The 15,679-nt window shown below is 44.9% G+C and overlaps 1 protein-coding gene and 1 pseudogene across 3 annotated transcripts in view; both read right to left on the bottom strand.

Moving 5' to 3' along the window:
* Positions 1-317: 317 nt before the first annotated feature.
* On the bottom strand, positions 318-1,058 carry LOC102850862 (annotated as a pseudogene). Its single transcript, XR_438911.1, has one exon. The product of XR_438911.1 is annotated as a mitochondrial ribosomal protein L24 pseudogene (transcript).
* Positions 1,059-5,305: 4,247 nt separating this feature from the next.
* The window catches only part of SPATS2L (spermatogenesis associated, serine-rich 2-like), a 113,734-nt gene continuing 103,360 nt past the window's right edge, over positions 5,306-15,679 (bottom strand). For both annotated transcript variants that reach the window (XM_006889074.1, XM_006889075.1), the window contains 2 exons: positions 13,151-13,368; positions 5,306-6,212 (listed from right to left, as the gene is read on the bottom strand). In XM_006889074.1, coding sequence (XP_006889136.1) covers positions 5,820-6,212; positions 13,151-13,368 — 611 coding nt within the window. In that variant the 3' untranslated portion in view covers positions 5,306-5,819. The remainder of the gene's footprint in view (positions 6,213-13,150; positions 13,369-15,679) is intronic.

Raw genomic sequence — 15,679 nt, 5'->3', positions numbered from 1 at the left:
GACAGCTGGTAGGTCTGAACCCTGGTTAGCATTGTGTCACTGTATCACTGTGTCACCAGGGTTCCGCAGCTTTGGATACAGCAGATTAACCAGGATGGTTGTTAGGATGAATCACTTTCTCAGGAAACAAACCTGCCATTGAATGGCTAGTAAAGACCTTATAGGACACAGTGGAACTGCCCCGTTGGAGGTTCCATGCTGTCAATCTTTATAGGAAACGGATTGCCACACCCTTATGGAAGAAGACTGTCGCTTCTCCTGCGGAAGGGCTGCTGGGTTTGAAACACTGACTTTTATTTATTTTAGGAGTATTTATGGCTCTTTATTGGGATGTGAAAAAGGTGGCCCCAGCCTCCAAGGCTAAGACAGAGAAGTAGGGGAGAAGCGCTGTCCCCAGACTCAATACCAATAGACCTTCTTGTGTTTCCGGGTCTCCTGGATCCCCATTGCCTCCTCACCTCCTCCAGTGTCTTTAGACGGGGCACATAGGTTCTTTCTAGAGCATCTTCCACTGAGGTGTCTTTGGGGCCATCAGTCCATGTTTCAGGGACGATGCCATCCGTTCTGGGAAATTCAGGTTTGGGGATAATTCTTCCTGATCTTGTGGAGACTCGTACTCGCTCTCCTGCCTCAGTGAACCTCCATTCTATCTCAGTTGGTTTCCTGTCCACAGGATCCACAAGCGTGACCTGGCGGTGAAGCAGAGGGGCTTCACTAGGAATCATGGTTCCTCGGTAATCCTCAGTCTTGCCAATGTAGCGGTAATGTGTGTTTAGCCCCTCTACAACAACCCAATTTCTCTGCCGGATAACTTGAACCACTTTGCCCTGCTTTCCAGAATCCTTCCCTTCTAGGACTTGCACCCTGTCCCCACAGAACAGATGCCAGTCGTCATCAGAGATAGGTTCTACGGCCACCCGACGCCGCCTGGTCCCTGGAGGATTCTTCTTGTCTGCCAAGGAGCCCTGGTGGCTCATTCCATATTGGTAGTTGGGAGGCAGATTAACTTTGGATGCCATGGCCAGCAAGGCAGAGAGACGCATGGCTGGAGGTTGTCAGAAATCCTGTATTATCTAATTTAAGCCCGAGGTTTTTGTGTTAGTCTCCAGAGGCGTCGTGCAAGGCCTTTCACCTCGGGTCCCAGCTGCAAACAATGCACCCGCCGGCCCCAGCGTGGGCGCAGACCTCATCCCAGACACCTCCAGGCCCCATCAATCTTCGGCACCCATTCGATTCAAGCTTCCGGGCAGACACCCAGGAAGGCAATTGAGCTCCGCTTGCAGCTGCGTCTGACTTTTTAGGTGGTGGTGTAATGCTTAACTCACCAATGCTCCTTTCTCAAAGGTGGTGTGGAAAGCCAACTTCTGCTTCTTTTTTAATTGATTTGCTTACAAAGTTCAAATACACTGTGTTTCACACTAGTGTTCATTCACATTATGTTTTATACAATCATTCTCATACATTGTTTTATAAAATTAATCCTTTCCATTCCCTTCCCCTCCAACCCCCACCAAACTGTGCAGCCCTTGGGTTTCATCTCTACCCATCCTCAGCTCTCCCTGCCCTGAGTTCCTGTACATGTTTTACTAGTTATCCTTCTATTTTTTACAAGAATGGCCTTATGCAGTATTTGTCCTTATGAGACTGGGTTAGTTCACTCAGCATAATGCTCCCAAGTTATGCCAAAAACTCACAACCAGAAGGGGATAACATTGATGAATGGGACCTTCCAAAGATGAAATCGCCGTGCTCATCAAACTTTTCCCAATGGGGTGAAAAGAAAGCCTACCACCTGGGAACAAACATTTGGCAATACCATCTCTGACAGAGGTCTCATAACAAATGTTTATAGAATACTCCTGAAAAAAAATACTGATAATCCAATTACAAAATGGGCAAAAGACATGGAAAAGACTTTTTAGAGGAAGACATTCGGATGGCCAACAGACACATGAAGAAATGCTCAAAAATCACTGGCAGTAAGTGAGATGCAAACCAAACCACAAGGAGATACCATCTTACCCCAGTAGCAGTGGCAAAATTTAGTAGGGCAGCAAGCAATATATGTTGGCGAGGCAGAAACTCTCATACACTGTAAATGGGATTGTAAAATGGTACAGCCAGCATCTTATCTCATTGCTACATGTTGCTCTTTCCACTAACATAGGAAAAGTACTATCCAGGTTCTCAATTTTTACTTTTAATGGTAAGAACGAGATTGAGGTCCACAGCTAGACATCCAGAGTCAGTATTACCAAGTCTGATAATTTGGCAAAAACCAAACCCAGAAAAAGAAAAAGATAACAAAAACTGCTAGTAGCTTCAGTCTGGGACTTCTTCACATTAAGCCATTCCTACTGCTTCTCTGAGTATGTTTAACTGGAATATTTCCAATGTCCAAGGCTTTTCCCATGTCTTTCCCCCGCACCCCCAGACTATCACAGATCCCTCACGGGGGTGAATTTTGTACTGCTTAGCTTTCTAAGCCTCATGGATTAAGCACCTTCAGGATGACTCGAGAGAGGTGGAATACGTAAAGAATCTCAAATAAAATGTAAATGTGGAATTTAATTGGGATCCCACCAGGGACATTTGAATTTCACAGATGGAATCCTGGGTGGAAGATCTATGTGGTAAAATGTGGGTGAGTTTTGAATTACTTCACTCTTCTAGGGTATTAAAATGTTTTAGCCTCTGAAAAAGAAATGTGTCATAGAAGAATCTATTCTTAACTGACTAATGTAGATTAAATAGATTAATCTGCACATAGCCCTTAAGTATTTTAAAAAGGAGTGTAAAGCCTTTTAAAAAGTAAGGTTGAGTGTGTCCAGACTTTCCAGGACCACCAATGGTTCTACCAGGACAGTCGGGCTTCTGTATTCTCGTATTGAAATGATCTGACACTAAAATATTGAAGTTGTTGCTAGTTGGTGTTGAGCTGGCCTCGTGTTGACCTCATGTACATTAAGATCAGACTGCTGGAATTTACAGGGTTTCCACGGGTTGATTTTCAGATGCAGTTTGCCAGGCCTTTCTTCCTAGTCACTCTTAGCCTGGAAGCTCTGTTGAAGCTTGTCCAGCGACAGAGGAGCAACATCTGAGCCTCCACTGACAGGTGCCCAGTGATTGCACCGAAGGTGCTTTAGCCAGAAACAGAAGCTGGGTCTCTGTGGTGAGAACACCACCACTCAATTGCTACTCTCCTGATATACTGAAATGACTCTTCTCAAACGTCACAGTATCTAGTGGCTCACGTGTGGCACAGGGTCTATGGAAACCAACTGCTGACTCCAACTCACGGCAAGCCTGCAGGACAGAGTCGAACCGCTCCATGGGGTCTCCACGCTTGCAAATCACTGAGTGAGGAGAGTGCAGCACAGTAGCTGGTGGGTTAGAAATGCTCACCTTGAGGTTAACCGCTGAGTGTTTTAAACACTCTGCTACTAGGTGTCTTCATGGTCTTCAAGAAAGGTCCAATCTATGAGAGGGAAAAAAAGTAAATGTGTCTAAATGCTTTTTCGTGCTTTCTTTTTTTGATCTGCCATCGTCTTAGGAATGTGCTTGAGTTTTCTTGATCCTGAGTGTCTGTCACATGAGTGGTCAGGCCTGGTGAAGGCAGGTGCACTGCAGATCTAGAAAATCTGTTCTATTTCCTGTTTCCAGAATTACTGGGCCCATCATCAGAGCTGTCATGTTTAAACTGACATTTTTCAGTAGTGAGGAAAACCTTGCTACACAAAACTTGTGCAAACCCTTCTGTGTTGTAATTTATAAACCCAGGCCCCAGACGGGGTAAACAGGGATCGAGTCCTGCATATTTATCTTTGCTGTTTGAATGGATGAAGCTTCCTTCCTTCCTGGAACAGGATCTAACACTCTGAACTCCTGCTGTGTCTCTGGGTACACTCAGAGACCTCTGCAAGTTCTCTAAGGAGACAGTAAACATCTTCCTGTGCTTGGCAGAAGAACAAACATGACTGTGGGCCCTGCAGACTGAGCTGCTCCAAGCTGCTCTAAGGACCTGGGGACCCTGGATGGTGTAAAAAATGCTTACGGTGAGCTGAAAAATACCATTTGCACGCAAGAGAGACCGACAGATCAGTGGGACATCTGGAAGGTCAGTGGATGCAATCAGTGGACGAGTTAAACGGCCATGCAACTAAATCTCCTGTGGCTATTTGGTCTTTGGTCGTCCAGCACCTGTTCTCCTTCCCTGAGGTGACAGTGGCCCTCCTCCACATTGTCCACCTGTGGCCGAGGAGCTGGCCACATCCCCAGAGCTAGAGCCTGCTGTAATTTTCTTGTTGTGACTTAGGCCCATGATTCAGGTGACCTTATGCCCAATAAAAGGCTGGTCCTAAAGCCATCCCCAGGGAGCTCTGGTGCCTAGTTGGTAGGGACTTACACTGCCAACCTCAAGGTAAAAGTTCAAATCCACCAACTGTTCTGAGGAAGGATATTTCCTTCTGTGCAATTTGTTGCTGTTTTTAGGTGTCGTCAAGTCGATTACGACTCATTGTGACCCTATGAACAATAGATCTCAGCTGTGCCCTGCACCATCCATGCGATTTGCAGCCCATAAAAGCCAGCTAGAGGCTCAGCTGGGAGATGGTTCCAACTGGACAGCTGTGACCAGTGAGCTTTCTATGGCTGGTTTTCAGAGATAGGGTACTATGCTTTTCTCTCTCATTTGTGATTCTATTCAGGGTATCCTGAGTGGAATGGCAACTTCTCAGTGGGGTGTCAAACTGGAATGAACCAGTTTGAAGTCCTGGAGAAAACTGGGCCAAGAGCAGCGTCGCTGGGACTTCAGAGACCTCCTCCATGAAGGAGCCAGGAGAGCTGCTTTCTTCTGAGCAGCGTGGAGTGTGGATTTGAGTTCTAGGAGGGAGGCAGTCATTTTGTCATGGAAATGAGTCATTCTGGATACAGTGCCAACATGACAAGGAGGTTGAGCCGAGATCATCAAGAGAAAGGAGCTGAAGCCTGGATCGGATTGGACCCAACGCAAACTAACATGTGGTTCCTCAGCCACCGAGGCCATAAATTCTCATTACTGTGGAAGCCAGGCTGAACTGAGGCTCTGGACCGAGGTTTCCTAACCTGCATGTGGCGTGTGAGGTGAGTGGAGGCCAGGGCAACAGGTCAGCAGGGGCATTATTTATATAGTCATTCTTTTTTTCCTGGAAGGGTATTTTTTACAAAAGAAATAGAACCAAACTCTGTCTCTAAGGTTTTCTTTTGAATATTACACAATACAGTCAATAACCAGGAGGGCACGGAAACAACCCAAACAAGCCAGGTGTCAAATGCAGCATATTTTAATTTGTTTCAAATAAAGCAATATATGTATATATATATTTTTTTTTCAGAAAAAACAAATGTTAAATTCTACAAAAGCGCATGTGTCTTCAGCAGATCATGTTTGTCTAATCATTAAGAATTTTTTTAAAAACTTTTTTCTTTTGCAACATTAACTCTCTAAACACGACCAATGGGACTGACATCACGCTACAACAGGTTGCTACTGAGCCTCTGGTCTTCAGCCACATCTTGATTTTCCTAACGAACGAGTAAATACTGCCTGGCTAAAATGCTGCAATGTCTTCACGAGGAAATGCATCAACAGATCAAGCAAAGCCATGAACGCTATGAAGCAAGCTAGCGCTGATTATTAGAATTAGTAAAAATGAGTAAGAGAGGATGACGCAACCACACGGGTTGGTATGTTCCGAGCGACTCTCTTTTGGCAGCGAATTGGGTCAGCACCTCGGGCGGGGAACCAGAACTGAGTGGGAACCGCTTTGCTCTCTGCCGGCTCAGGCCACCAGCGTCACGGCTGGGACCGAGAGGACCGCCGCGTCAGAGACTTCTATTCTCGTGGGGCACAGGTTGCACTGTGGGACCCGGGAGACGGTACCCCGGAAAGGCCTGGCCTCTGAGTGGTCTGCAAGGTGCTGCCTTCGCCGGGGCTTTTCTGAATGGGCTGGGGCCTCAGGGCTCTTTGGACCCAAGGGAGCCTCCTGGTTTTTGGGGCCACCTTTGTTTTTGGGACGGAAGCCGTTGTGGGGCTGTCTTCTGTGTTCGTGGCGGTTGTTGCCTTTCATCATGGGATCAGCTTCGTTCCCACTGCCCTGGGACTTGGCCGACCCATTTAGTCGGTTGTTATGGTACTGTGGATTAAATCTTCGTCTTTGGCTAGAAGATCCATTCTATCAAAAAATAAAAGCAAGTAAGTGTTAGTTTTGAGAGTGTTCAAACACCCATCAAACCCTCAGTGACATCAGTAAACGTCAAGGAAACCCCATCTCTGTGCCTCCAGGAAGCTGCTGCACACTCTACAAGACGGGTTATGTTAGGTGCCGCTGGCTCCGCAGCAGCTGATAGCAGGCCCCTGGACAACAGAGCTGACTGCCGCCCTGTCGCATGCTCTCCCTGTCCCGTGGTCTCCCTGTCCCATGGTCTCCCACGCTCAATTCCATCGCTGCAGGCTCTCAGCCAGGCCTTCCGCTGAGGGTCTTGGTCTCACGTGCTAACTTTCTGCCTTTCCCAAGGCCTGGCCCCTCCTGCTAACATGCCCGAAGTATATGAGACGAAGTTTCAGCACGCTTGCTTTTAAGGCTGCACTGCCTCTAAGATTGTTCTCATGGCACTTCATAGAGCCAGCACAGGCAAATTGATGGAATGGAGAAAATCCTCAGTCTTAAAGGGACAACTATAAAGGTCACTGGGAAAAAATACACACAAATTTAGGAACCTTAATCCACAGCATAAAGAGACTATCAAATATAAGTAAAAAATGCAAAATCAGAAGAGGGTAAATAAACTAATGGTGGTTGCTGCTGTTGTTATGTGCTGTCGAGTTGCCTGTGACTCATAGTGACCCTATGTACAGCAGCCCTAAACCCTGCTCTATGCTGTTCTAATCTCAAAAATATGGAACACTTCATGAATTTGCGTGCCATCCTGAAGTGAGCACAAATAAATGGTACATTCTAAAAATGGAATACTTGAATACTTTAAAATTTTTTTGCAAAAAAGTAAAGAGAGAACCCAAAGAGTGGGTAAAACATTTGGTAATAATACAGCTGCCAAAGGGATCACAAACCTATAAAGAATGCCAACAACTCAAACAGAAAAAGATAAAACAATGCATGTCCAAAATGGCCATAAGATTTGGAAACCCTTTTCACCAAAGAGGACATTTAGATGGTCAATGCTTCTATGAAAGAATGTTCAAAATCACTGCCTATTAAAGAGAAGCACAACAAGACAATAGTGAGATACCACTTTAGCCCAGCAACAATATAGAAAAGCTCAGCAAGTTAGTGAACAAGAAATTATGGTGAAAGGGTGTTGAGATCGGAAGTTTCAACACTGCTGGTGGGATGCAAAATAGTGTAAGCACTGTGTAAAGCAGTCTGATGTTACATTAAAAAGTTGAAAATTGAAATACCATTTACTTCATCTATTCTACTACTAGGTATAAATCCTAAAGAAATAAGAGTTGGGACACAAACAGATATATGCACATATGTTTAATGAAGCATTATTCACAGTAGCAAAGAGTGGGAAACAACCCAAGTGTCCATCAATCAAAGGACAGAGAAACAATGGCTTATCTGCACAGTGGTATGCAACACTGAAAAACAACGAAGACTTCATGAAACACGATGAACACAGAGAACAGTATGCTGAGTGAAATGAGTCAGTCACAAAAGGACAAATACTTTCTAAGGCCACTATTATAAAAAGAAAGGTTTATACACAGACAAAATAAAATACTAGAATAGTTAGCAAGGAAGGGAGAGGGGAGAAGTAGAAAACTGGTTAATGGATAAACAATACTTATTAATACGGGTAGAGTGAAAGACAATAGGGAATGAGTGGACAATTAGACAATGTAGTATTGTAATTAATGCTATTATAAAAATATGCACAAATGATTGAAAACCAAGAATATGCAATAAATGTCTACTCAGATCATAATTAAAAAGTGAAAAAAAGATTAGTAGGCTGCTGTAAATGGAACTTAAAGAATATGACTTGATGTTGAAAGAGCTTCGAAGGCATGTTATTGCTGCTGTGTGCTGCCAACTCATGATGACCCTACAGTAGGGAGTACACCTGCCCTGCGGGGTCTCCTGGGCTATAATCTTTATTGAGGTGCCCTGGAGTCAAGGTGGATAAGACATGGCAGTCTGCTGTAAAGACTGAAAGCCTTTGAAACGTCATGAGATAATTCTTTGTCCTACAGGGTTGCTGTGACTTGGAATCAGCATGATGATCATGGACTTGGTTTCGGTTTTTCAATTTTTTTCTCCCATGGAGCTGCTGGGTGGATTTGAACCATCAGCCTCTCAGTTTGCATCCAGGTGCTTAATCATTGTACTACTATAGGGCTGCTTTACACAAGTCAAACAAACAAGAACTACACAAAAGGAGAGCTATAATAAACTGGAAATAAAACCAAAGAGAAGGTAAGAGCACGAGAACTTCTGGGGCTCTAGTGGAAGATACTATGTTGCTGTTGGTGGCTCTGACGTGGAGTGCCGGGATCCCCGAACGACACACCACTCCCCTGCCCCGTCCTGCGCTGTCCTCACAATCGTTGCTGTGCTCAGGCCCGTTTCCGCAGTCACTGTGTCAACCCATCTCACTAAAAGCTTGCTTCTTTTTTTGACTCTCTACTTTGCTCAGTATGACGTCTTTTCCCAGGGACAACACTAAATGAACCTTAAATAAATATATGTAGAAAATGGCAAAATTTTACTTAAATTTTTTCTTCTCTAAAGCAGGTTTTCTATTTTATATAAAAACCAACATCTCATCACAAGTACAGTCTTGGGAAAGTACAGGGTTAAGGTGTATCCAGTAGAGCGTGGGGGACGTGGAGGCAACATGTGTACCTTCAGTATTCCTTTGGAGAAGTTCTTGTGGTTCTCAGCCAACAATTCTGAAGTGTCTTAGTGAAAAGGCCTCTCACTCCATACAGTTTCCAAGGTTGTAAATAATTTTTTTTTTTATGGTGAGAAAAATTTGTATTTAGAATTAGTCCGCTGGACTCAGTTTAGATGATCCCAATTTTATTGGCAACATCCAAAGCATCATAATCAGGAGCAAGTCGAACATAGGCCTTCTTCTCTCCATCTGGCCACGTCAATGTCATAGAGCTTCTTTACAGCTTGTTTAATTTGGTGCTTATTTGCCTTGACATCCACAATGAACACAAGTGTGCTGTTATCTTCTTCATAGCTGACTCAGTGGTCAGGGGAAATTTGATGATGGCATAGTGGTCAAGCTTGTTTCTCTTGGGGGTGCTCTTCCGGGGGTATTTGGGCTGCCTTCGGAGTCCTAGCGTCTTAGGCCGCCGGGACGTGGGTGACGTGCGGATCTTCTTTTTTTTTGGCTGTGGACGCCCTTTAGGACTGCCTTCTTGGCCTTTAATGCCTTTGCTTTGGCTTCAGTTTTGGGAGGGGCAGGGGCTTCCTTCTTAGCTTTCGGCGCCATCTTCGTAGAAAGCCAAGGTTGTAAATCTTTATGGAAGCAGACTGCCACATCTTTGTCTCATGAGCTCCTGGTAGTTTCAAACTACCAGCCTTTGGGTCAGCAGCCAGGCACTTTAATCACTGTGCCACCATTACTCAGGCATACTTATATATTACTAATATATATATATATATATATTACTAAAAAGTTGTTGTTGTTGATTGTTGTTGAGTTGAGGTCGACTCATAGCGACTCTATGAGCAAAAGATGCCTTTCCACAGCTATCTTTGTTTCTCCAAGTTCACAGAGCTTCCAGGGGCATGTGGTTTAGGAAGTGGATACCACTCCTGTTTCCCAACCTGTTTTACAACTGGGAGTTCCATCAAACACTGTCCACAATGGGAAACCGTTCTGGTATTTGATATTCCCATGACACAAGGTTCAGCATCATAGCAAACCCAGATTACCTCATATAGTACATTGACAAAGAGTGATGTGCAAAGTGGGAGAATGCTCCTCCCAAGATATAACAGCATTAGTCTCATTTAGCAATGGTTAAGTGTTGTTGAGTTGAATGACTCAGAGTAAGCTTTGTACAAAAGACCTGAGCTTTTTTCTATGATTAACATCATCTTTTCTGTACATTTATAAGAGTGTTTGTAGAGTTTCCAGAGGCACCTAGTTTAGGAAGTGGATGCTCCTCCTGCTTCACAACATGAATCAATCTGGAAGCTCATCTAACCATTGTACATATAGGGTAACATATATAAAAATTATCTATCTATCTATCTATCTATCTATCTATCTATCTATCTATCTATCTATCTATTCATCCATCCATCCATCCATCCATCCATCCATCCATCCATCCATCCATCCATCCATCCATCCATCCATCTACTCTGACAAATATGGTGAAACTTAGTCTCTCATACTTTGGGCATGTTGCTAAGAGAGGCCAGTCCTTGGAGAAAGACTTCACGCTTGGAATGGTGGAGGGTCAGCCAAGCCAACCTTCAATGAGACGGACTGACACAGTGACTGTATTAATGAGCTCAAGTGACGATAGCAGAGATGGTGATGATGGCACAGGACAGGGCAACGCTCAGATCTGTTACTGGCAGCATCACTAAGAGTCATGGTGGACTTTACAGGAACCTAACAACAACAACCACAAGGACAGAGACAGCCAGGATCAATTACAGACACCTTGAACTCTTCAAGTTCTGTGCCAAAATGGAAGGATTGAGAGAGACAGGTTTTCTGGCCTCCTCGCCCACCTTTGGCTCTGCTCCACACTGTAAGAGTGCCTCATACTCATGAATATGGATACTCATTCGAGCCTTAATGTCAAGTCATGTCTGACTCAGTGACCCTATGCACAACAGTACGTATCTGTGCTCATACAAAATGATACACAAACCAAGAAGAAGCTGTCAGAACAGAACAAGGAAACACTGCATGGTTTAAAATCAGGAAAAGTTTGCATTAGAGTCGTATCCTTTCTCCATTCCTATTCAACCTGTATGCTGAGCACATAATTTGAGAAGCTAGAGTATATGAAGAAGATTGTGGCACCAGGAGTGGAGGAAAAATCATCAATGACTTGCATTATGCAGATGACACATCTTGCTTGCAGAAAGTGAAGACCTGAAGCACTTATTTTAGAAGATCAATATGGATTAAATCCCAATATCAAGAAAACAAAAATCTTTGTCACTGAGCCAACAGGCAACATCATGATAGGGAAAAGATGATGTTATTAACAGTTTCATTTTACCTGGATTCACAATCTATACCCATGGTGGCAGCAGTGAAGAAATCAAAAGATGTGCTGATTGGAAACAAAATCTGCTTTCAAAGACCTCTCCAAAATGCTAACAGCGAGCAAGGAAGCCAGTTTAAATATTTAGATGCACACAATCCAAATGAAGGCTTTTTTTCAATTGTGTCCTATTGCATCTGGAAGTTGGACAATTAATAAGTAAGACAGAAGAAGAGGTGATGTCTTTGAATTGTGGTGCAGAAAAAACTACTGAATACTGCCGAAAGCACAAACAAGTCTGTCTCGGAGGAAGGACAAGAAGGGTGTCCCTCAGGGGCAAGGATGAGGAAACATATTCTCACATAATTTGGGCAGGAGGGGTCAGTCAATGGAAAAAGATATCATTCTGGAAAAGGTGGAGGGTCAGAGAAAGAGAGGAAGACTCTTTACAAGATGGACAGACAGCGTGACTGTAAGGGGACTGGAGCACGTCAGAGATGAGGACATTGCAGGACAGGCAAGGCTCAGACCTGCTGTGACTCACTGTGAGTCACAGGTCCACAGTCGACCTGGTACCCAACAACAACAAGCAGCAGCAGCAGAATGAAACCTTGCCTGATTCTGCATGTGAAAACCAGCAGCTTGCTCAGCCCTCAGATGACATGCCCAGGGAAGCAGCACAGAAGTGCCTGAGCGCAGCCTCGAGTCACTTGAAAACTCCAGATCCTTGTAAAACATTCTGTAGCGCAGAATGCAGGTTCTGAGAGGGAACCTCTCTTTGCTTCCACTGAAGAACAGGGCATGGGCCAAGGGTTTAATTTAGATATGGAGGATGCTGGATTAGATGTATCTTTCAACTTAAATGAATGAACTTAAAATGCTTTGCCAAAAACAGTAAGACTGACCTGAAAAGGTGTCAATATAGATAACCTCCAGTTTAACCTCCTTTGCTTATTTTAAAAAAAATTGTGAAATGTAAAGTCTTAAACTAAATTTTCGTATGCATGATAATGTGCAAAGGACAAAGGATGTATTTAGACCATAAGTAAAACAGGTGGGATTATGATTTTCAATCTGTGAAGAGAGTGCTGTACTGAAGTGCATCGAGATTTTCAGAGCACAAGAAATGCCTGCCGGTGTCATTAATGGGCAAGCTACAAGACAGAGACCACAGAACCCAACAGGGCTAGGATGCCATTGCTTTGGAATACTGAAAGAAAAGTCTCTTAGAGATCCTAAAAAGTATTTTTATAGCATGCCCAGCATCTAATGTCACCAGGTCATATTTCTTGTTTATCTTTTAATGATCGGGACAATTTCTCTCAAGGATACGGTGGAGAGGCACAAAAAAGAGAGAACACTGTCCTTTGGGAACTTGTCTTTTCCGTGGTCAGAGCTGGTTAGAACAAATAATGTCATTTGGAAATGTATTCCCTTGTCAGAAAGTCCAAGAGAAGAAAAACAATCTGAACTAACTTTGACCTCTAGTTGACAAATTCAACACAGAAGGGGATGATTTTTTGGGGGGAAAAAAATAGTGTCTGATTTCCACTCCCTCTGGTGCAGTGGCCAGGTGTTAAAGCTTGATCCTATACCTGCATGGGTCCTTTCAAGTGTGGGCCAGTTATAGGGATCGCACTTTGGTGGACTCTTTACTATGCTGTCAAGAGTGTAAGGCTATTTCCTCCAGGTAGGAAATGTGGAATGCAGACAAGCTGAGATGAGAACTTCCTGGAGGCCAGACTGTGCTGTGAGGGGTGAGCCCCGGCTGTGACCCCAACATCTAGCAGTTTCTGGCTCTGTGTTCTTCCTCCTGAAATGAGTGTTTTCTCCCTCTGGCATCACGGACCGATGTCCGCGAGCCCCTGAAGGTGCCCCTCCACCCGAGCGTCGTACCTGCTTGCTGGTCGGCATGGTCTGGTGAGAGGTGTCGGTGGTGTTGGGGAGACTGCTCGTCATTTTCGGGTTTGCAGCTTTCCCCTCGGAGGGCTTGTGACTGGGCGGTTTGCGGGAAAAGCTGCTCTGTTTCCCCAAGGCTGCTGTGTGAGAGTTCAGCAGAGGCAGCAGGGAGCTGCAGGGAGTTCTTGAGGAGTAATTGTTCTTTGGATGTGTAACTGCAACAACAAAGTACATGGGCTGTCATGGGCTCCCCATCCACACAGCTGCCCATGAGCAAAGGGGGCGTCCTGAGGTTCAGAGACCACCAAACTTCCCAAGAGGGGCTGAGCTGAGACGCAGCGTGCTGTGCAGAGCGTATGTGCACGAGACAGACACCTCTTAGCAGCCCGAGAAATGTTCCCTGGGCTGAGAACTCATCAAGGAAAGCAGGAAAAAAAACAAACAAACCTGGAGGGGCCCTCTTAGGCCCCGCCTGTGACCCCTCTGATCTTGGGTCCACAACATTTCCACCAGGCCCCTCAACATGCTGGAATTGCAGAGACCCAGAAAGGCACGCTGACATGCTGGCCTGCCAAGAGACCCATGGCCTCAAGAGCACTGGGTGGGTGGCAGGGGTTTTGCTCCCCTAGGCCATGCATGTCCCCAAGATAGGACTGGGCCTGCCAGTTCCAGGGGCACCCTATAGTTTTTACACAAACTGCATTATCAGGCCTTTTGTTGGCGGTGTGCATTGTCTAGTGTGAACCAAACCACTGCTGACCCTCCAGCAGGTTTTCAGAGGCAGTTAATTGTAAGGGAAGAGACTGCTCATTCTTATTCCATGGAGCAGATAGTGGATTTGAACTGTCTTCTTTTGAGCTGTCAGTGCAAGTCCTTACCTCTAGGCCATCATCAAGCCTTTTAGCAACCCCAGCTTCTACACCTCCACTGCCAATTGGCATCCAGCCAAAAGCTAAAGGCAGTGTGGGTAATCAGACGGCCCTCTAGTAGCACCCAAGCAGCCTGACTCAATGACTGGGATGCCCAGTCCTTCCTGCTGGTCTGGGAGTGGAGAGTTGGGAAGTGATTATGCTAAGGAGGGGGTAAAGGGAATCCACTCCAGGGGAAAGACATGGGTCTCCCTCTCACGGGTCCCCAAAACCAAGCTGCTAGGCTGGTCAGCGAGCCCTTTCCCTGAACCTTAAAAACTCACCAATTTCTAAAAGCAATTTTCTCTGCCACTCCTGGTTGGATCAGACCTAATCCCAAGCGTTTTTCTAGAGGATTAGGAGTGACTAGCACACTCGTCACAGAGTCACAGGACACGGGAAACAGAAAGGACAAGGACCTAGCTCCAGTCTCTTCTTTTGAAAGGAACAGTCTGACAGCGATTCAGGGGGTGTCCAACAGCACGGGGGGATCTGGGTGGCTCTGGCGCTTTTCACTTCATTGGGGTCACTCCTTCCCCTTATTAGCTATTATTTCTAGCTCAGGAATAGGAGTCACACTATGGTTCCAGCTGTGGTCTCTTAATGTGCTCTCAACAAAGCTGGGCAGAAGGTCTGCGGAGGCTTATCTCTGAAGGAAATCTGCAAATGTCAGAAAAAGAGGACACATGTGCTTAGGAAAGGGGTGGTTCCTTCCACTAGGTGGCACTTGAACTGTCTGGGAAGAAAGTGGGTGAAGGTGCCCCTCTCTCTGCCACCTAGAACGGTTAATGAGAGTCACCAAGCATTAATGTCTAGCCCATCATCAGACTGAAATGGAAACGAGGAAGGGCAGTTACAGTTACATTTCCAGCTGTGAGGCAGAATGACTGGGCTTTTAGACGTGAGGCAAAAGCTAGGATGGAGAATGGCAAATGGGTAAGACAGGAGGAGGCATAGAGGGGGTGAAAAAAAGGGAGTCAATTTATGAAAAGTGTAATCATATATCCAGACACTTGCCAAGGCTGGGCAAACAAGGGCACTCACATCAGCGTTATTTTTAATGGTGAAAACCCAGCAGCAATCTACATGTCTCTAATCATGGGAATGGTTGCATAAATGATATTTAGATACATTATCAGTTAAGTACATTGACAAGAAAAAATGTCTACCTCTTATGAAGTGATAAGAACAAATTACATTACTATATACATATGTTGTACAGTACAGGAAATTATAACTTGTAGTATAATTACATATATATTTACTATATCATTTACATGGTAATTTTTAGAAAAGGACTATGTTTATATGTACATTAAAATAACACAAAAGTAACATAGTTCTACCTAATAAATAGTGTTCTGTAACCTTCAGAAAGAAGGGGAAAATGTAGCCAAATTTCAGTGTTTAGTGTCCCACTGTGAGCCACACGATGGGTTTTCCACGTCCCTCATCTGTCCTTCGTCCGGCTGTCCTTCAAGCTGTGTTAGTGTCATTCCTGCCTCCTAGGTGGGTGGGCTGGATTTGGGAGAAGCATTCCCTGCCAGTTCGCTGCATATTAGCTGCTCTAATTAAGGCGAAAGCTAATGGCTGAAGTGAAGCCCTGCATTATCCGCAG

This window comes from Elephantulus edwardii, unplaced genomic scaffold, assembly GCF_000299155.1.
Source record: "Elephantulus edwardii isolate Elephantulus edwardi_28Jun2011 unplaced genomic scaffold, EleEdw1.0 scaffold00075, whole genome shotgun sequence".
Classification (NCBI taxonomy): Eukaryota; Metazoa; Chordata; class Mammalia; order Macroscelidea; family Macroscelididae; genus Elephantulus; species Elephantulus edwardii.
This window is presented reverse-complemented; position numbering and strand designations above follow the sequence as displayed.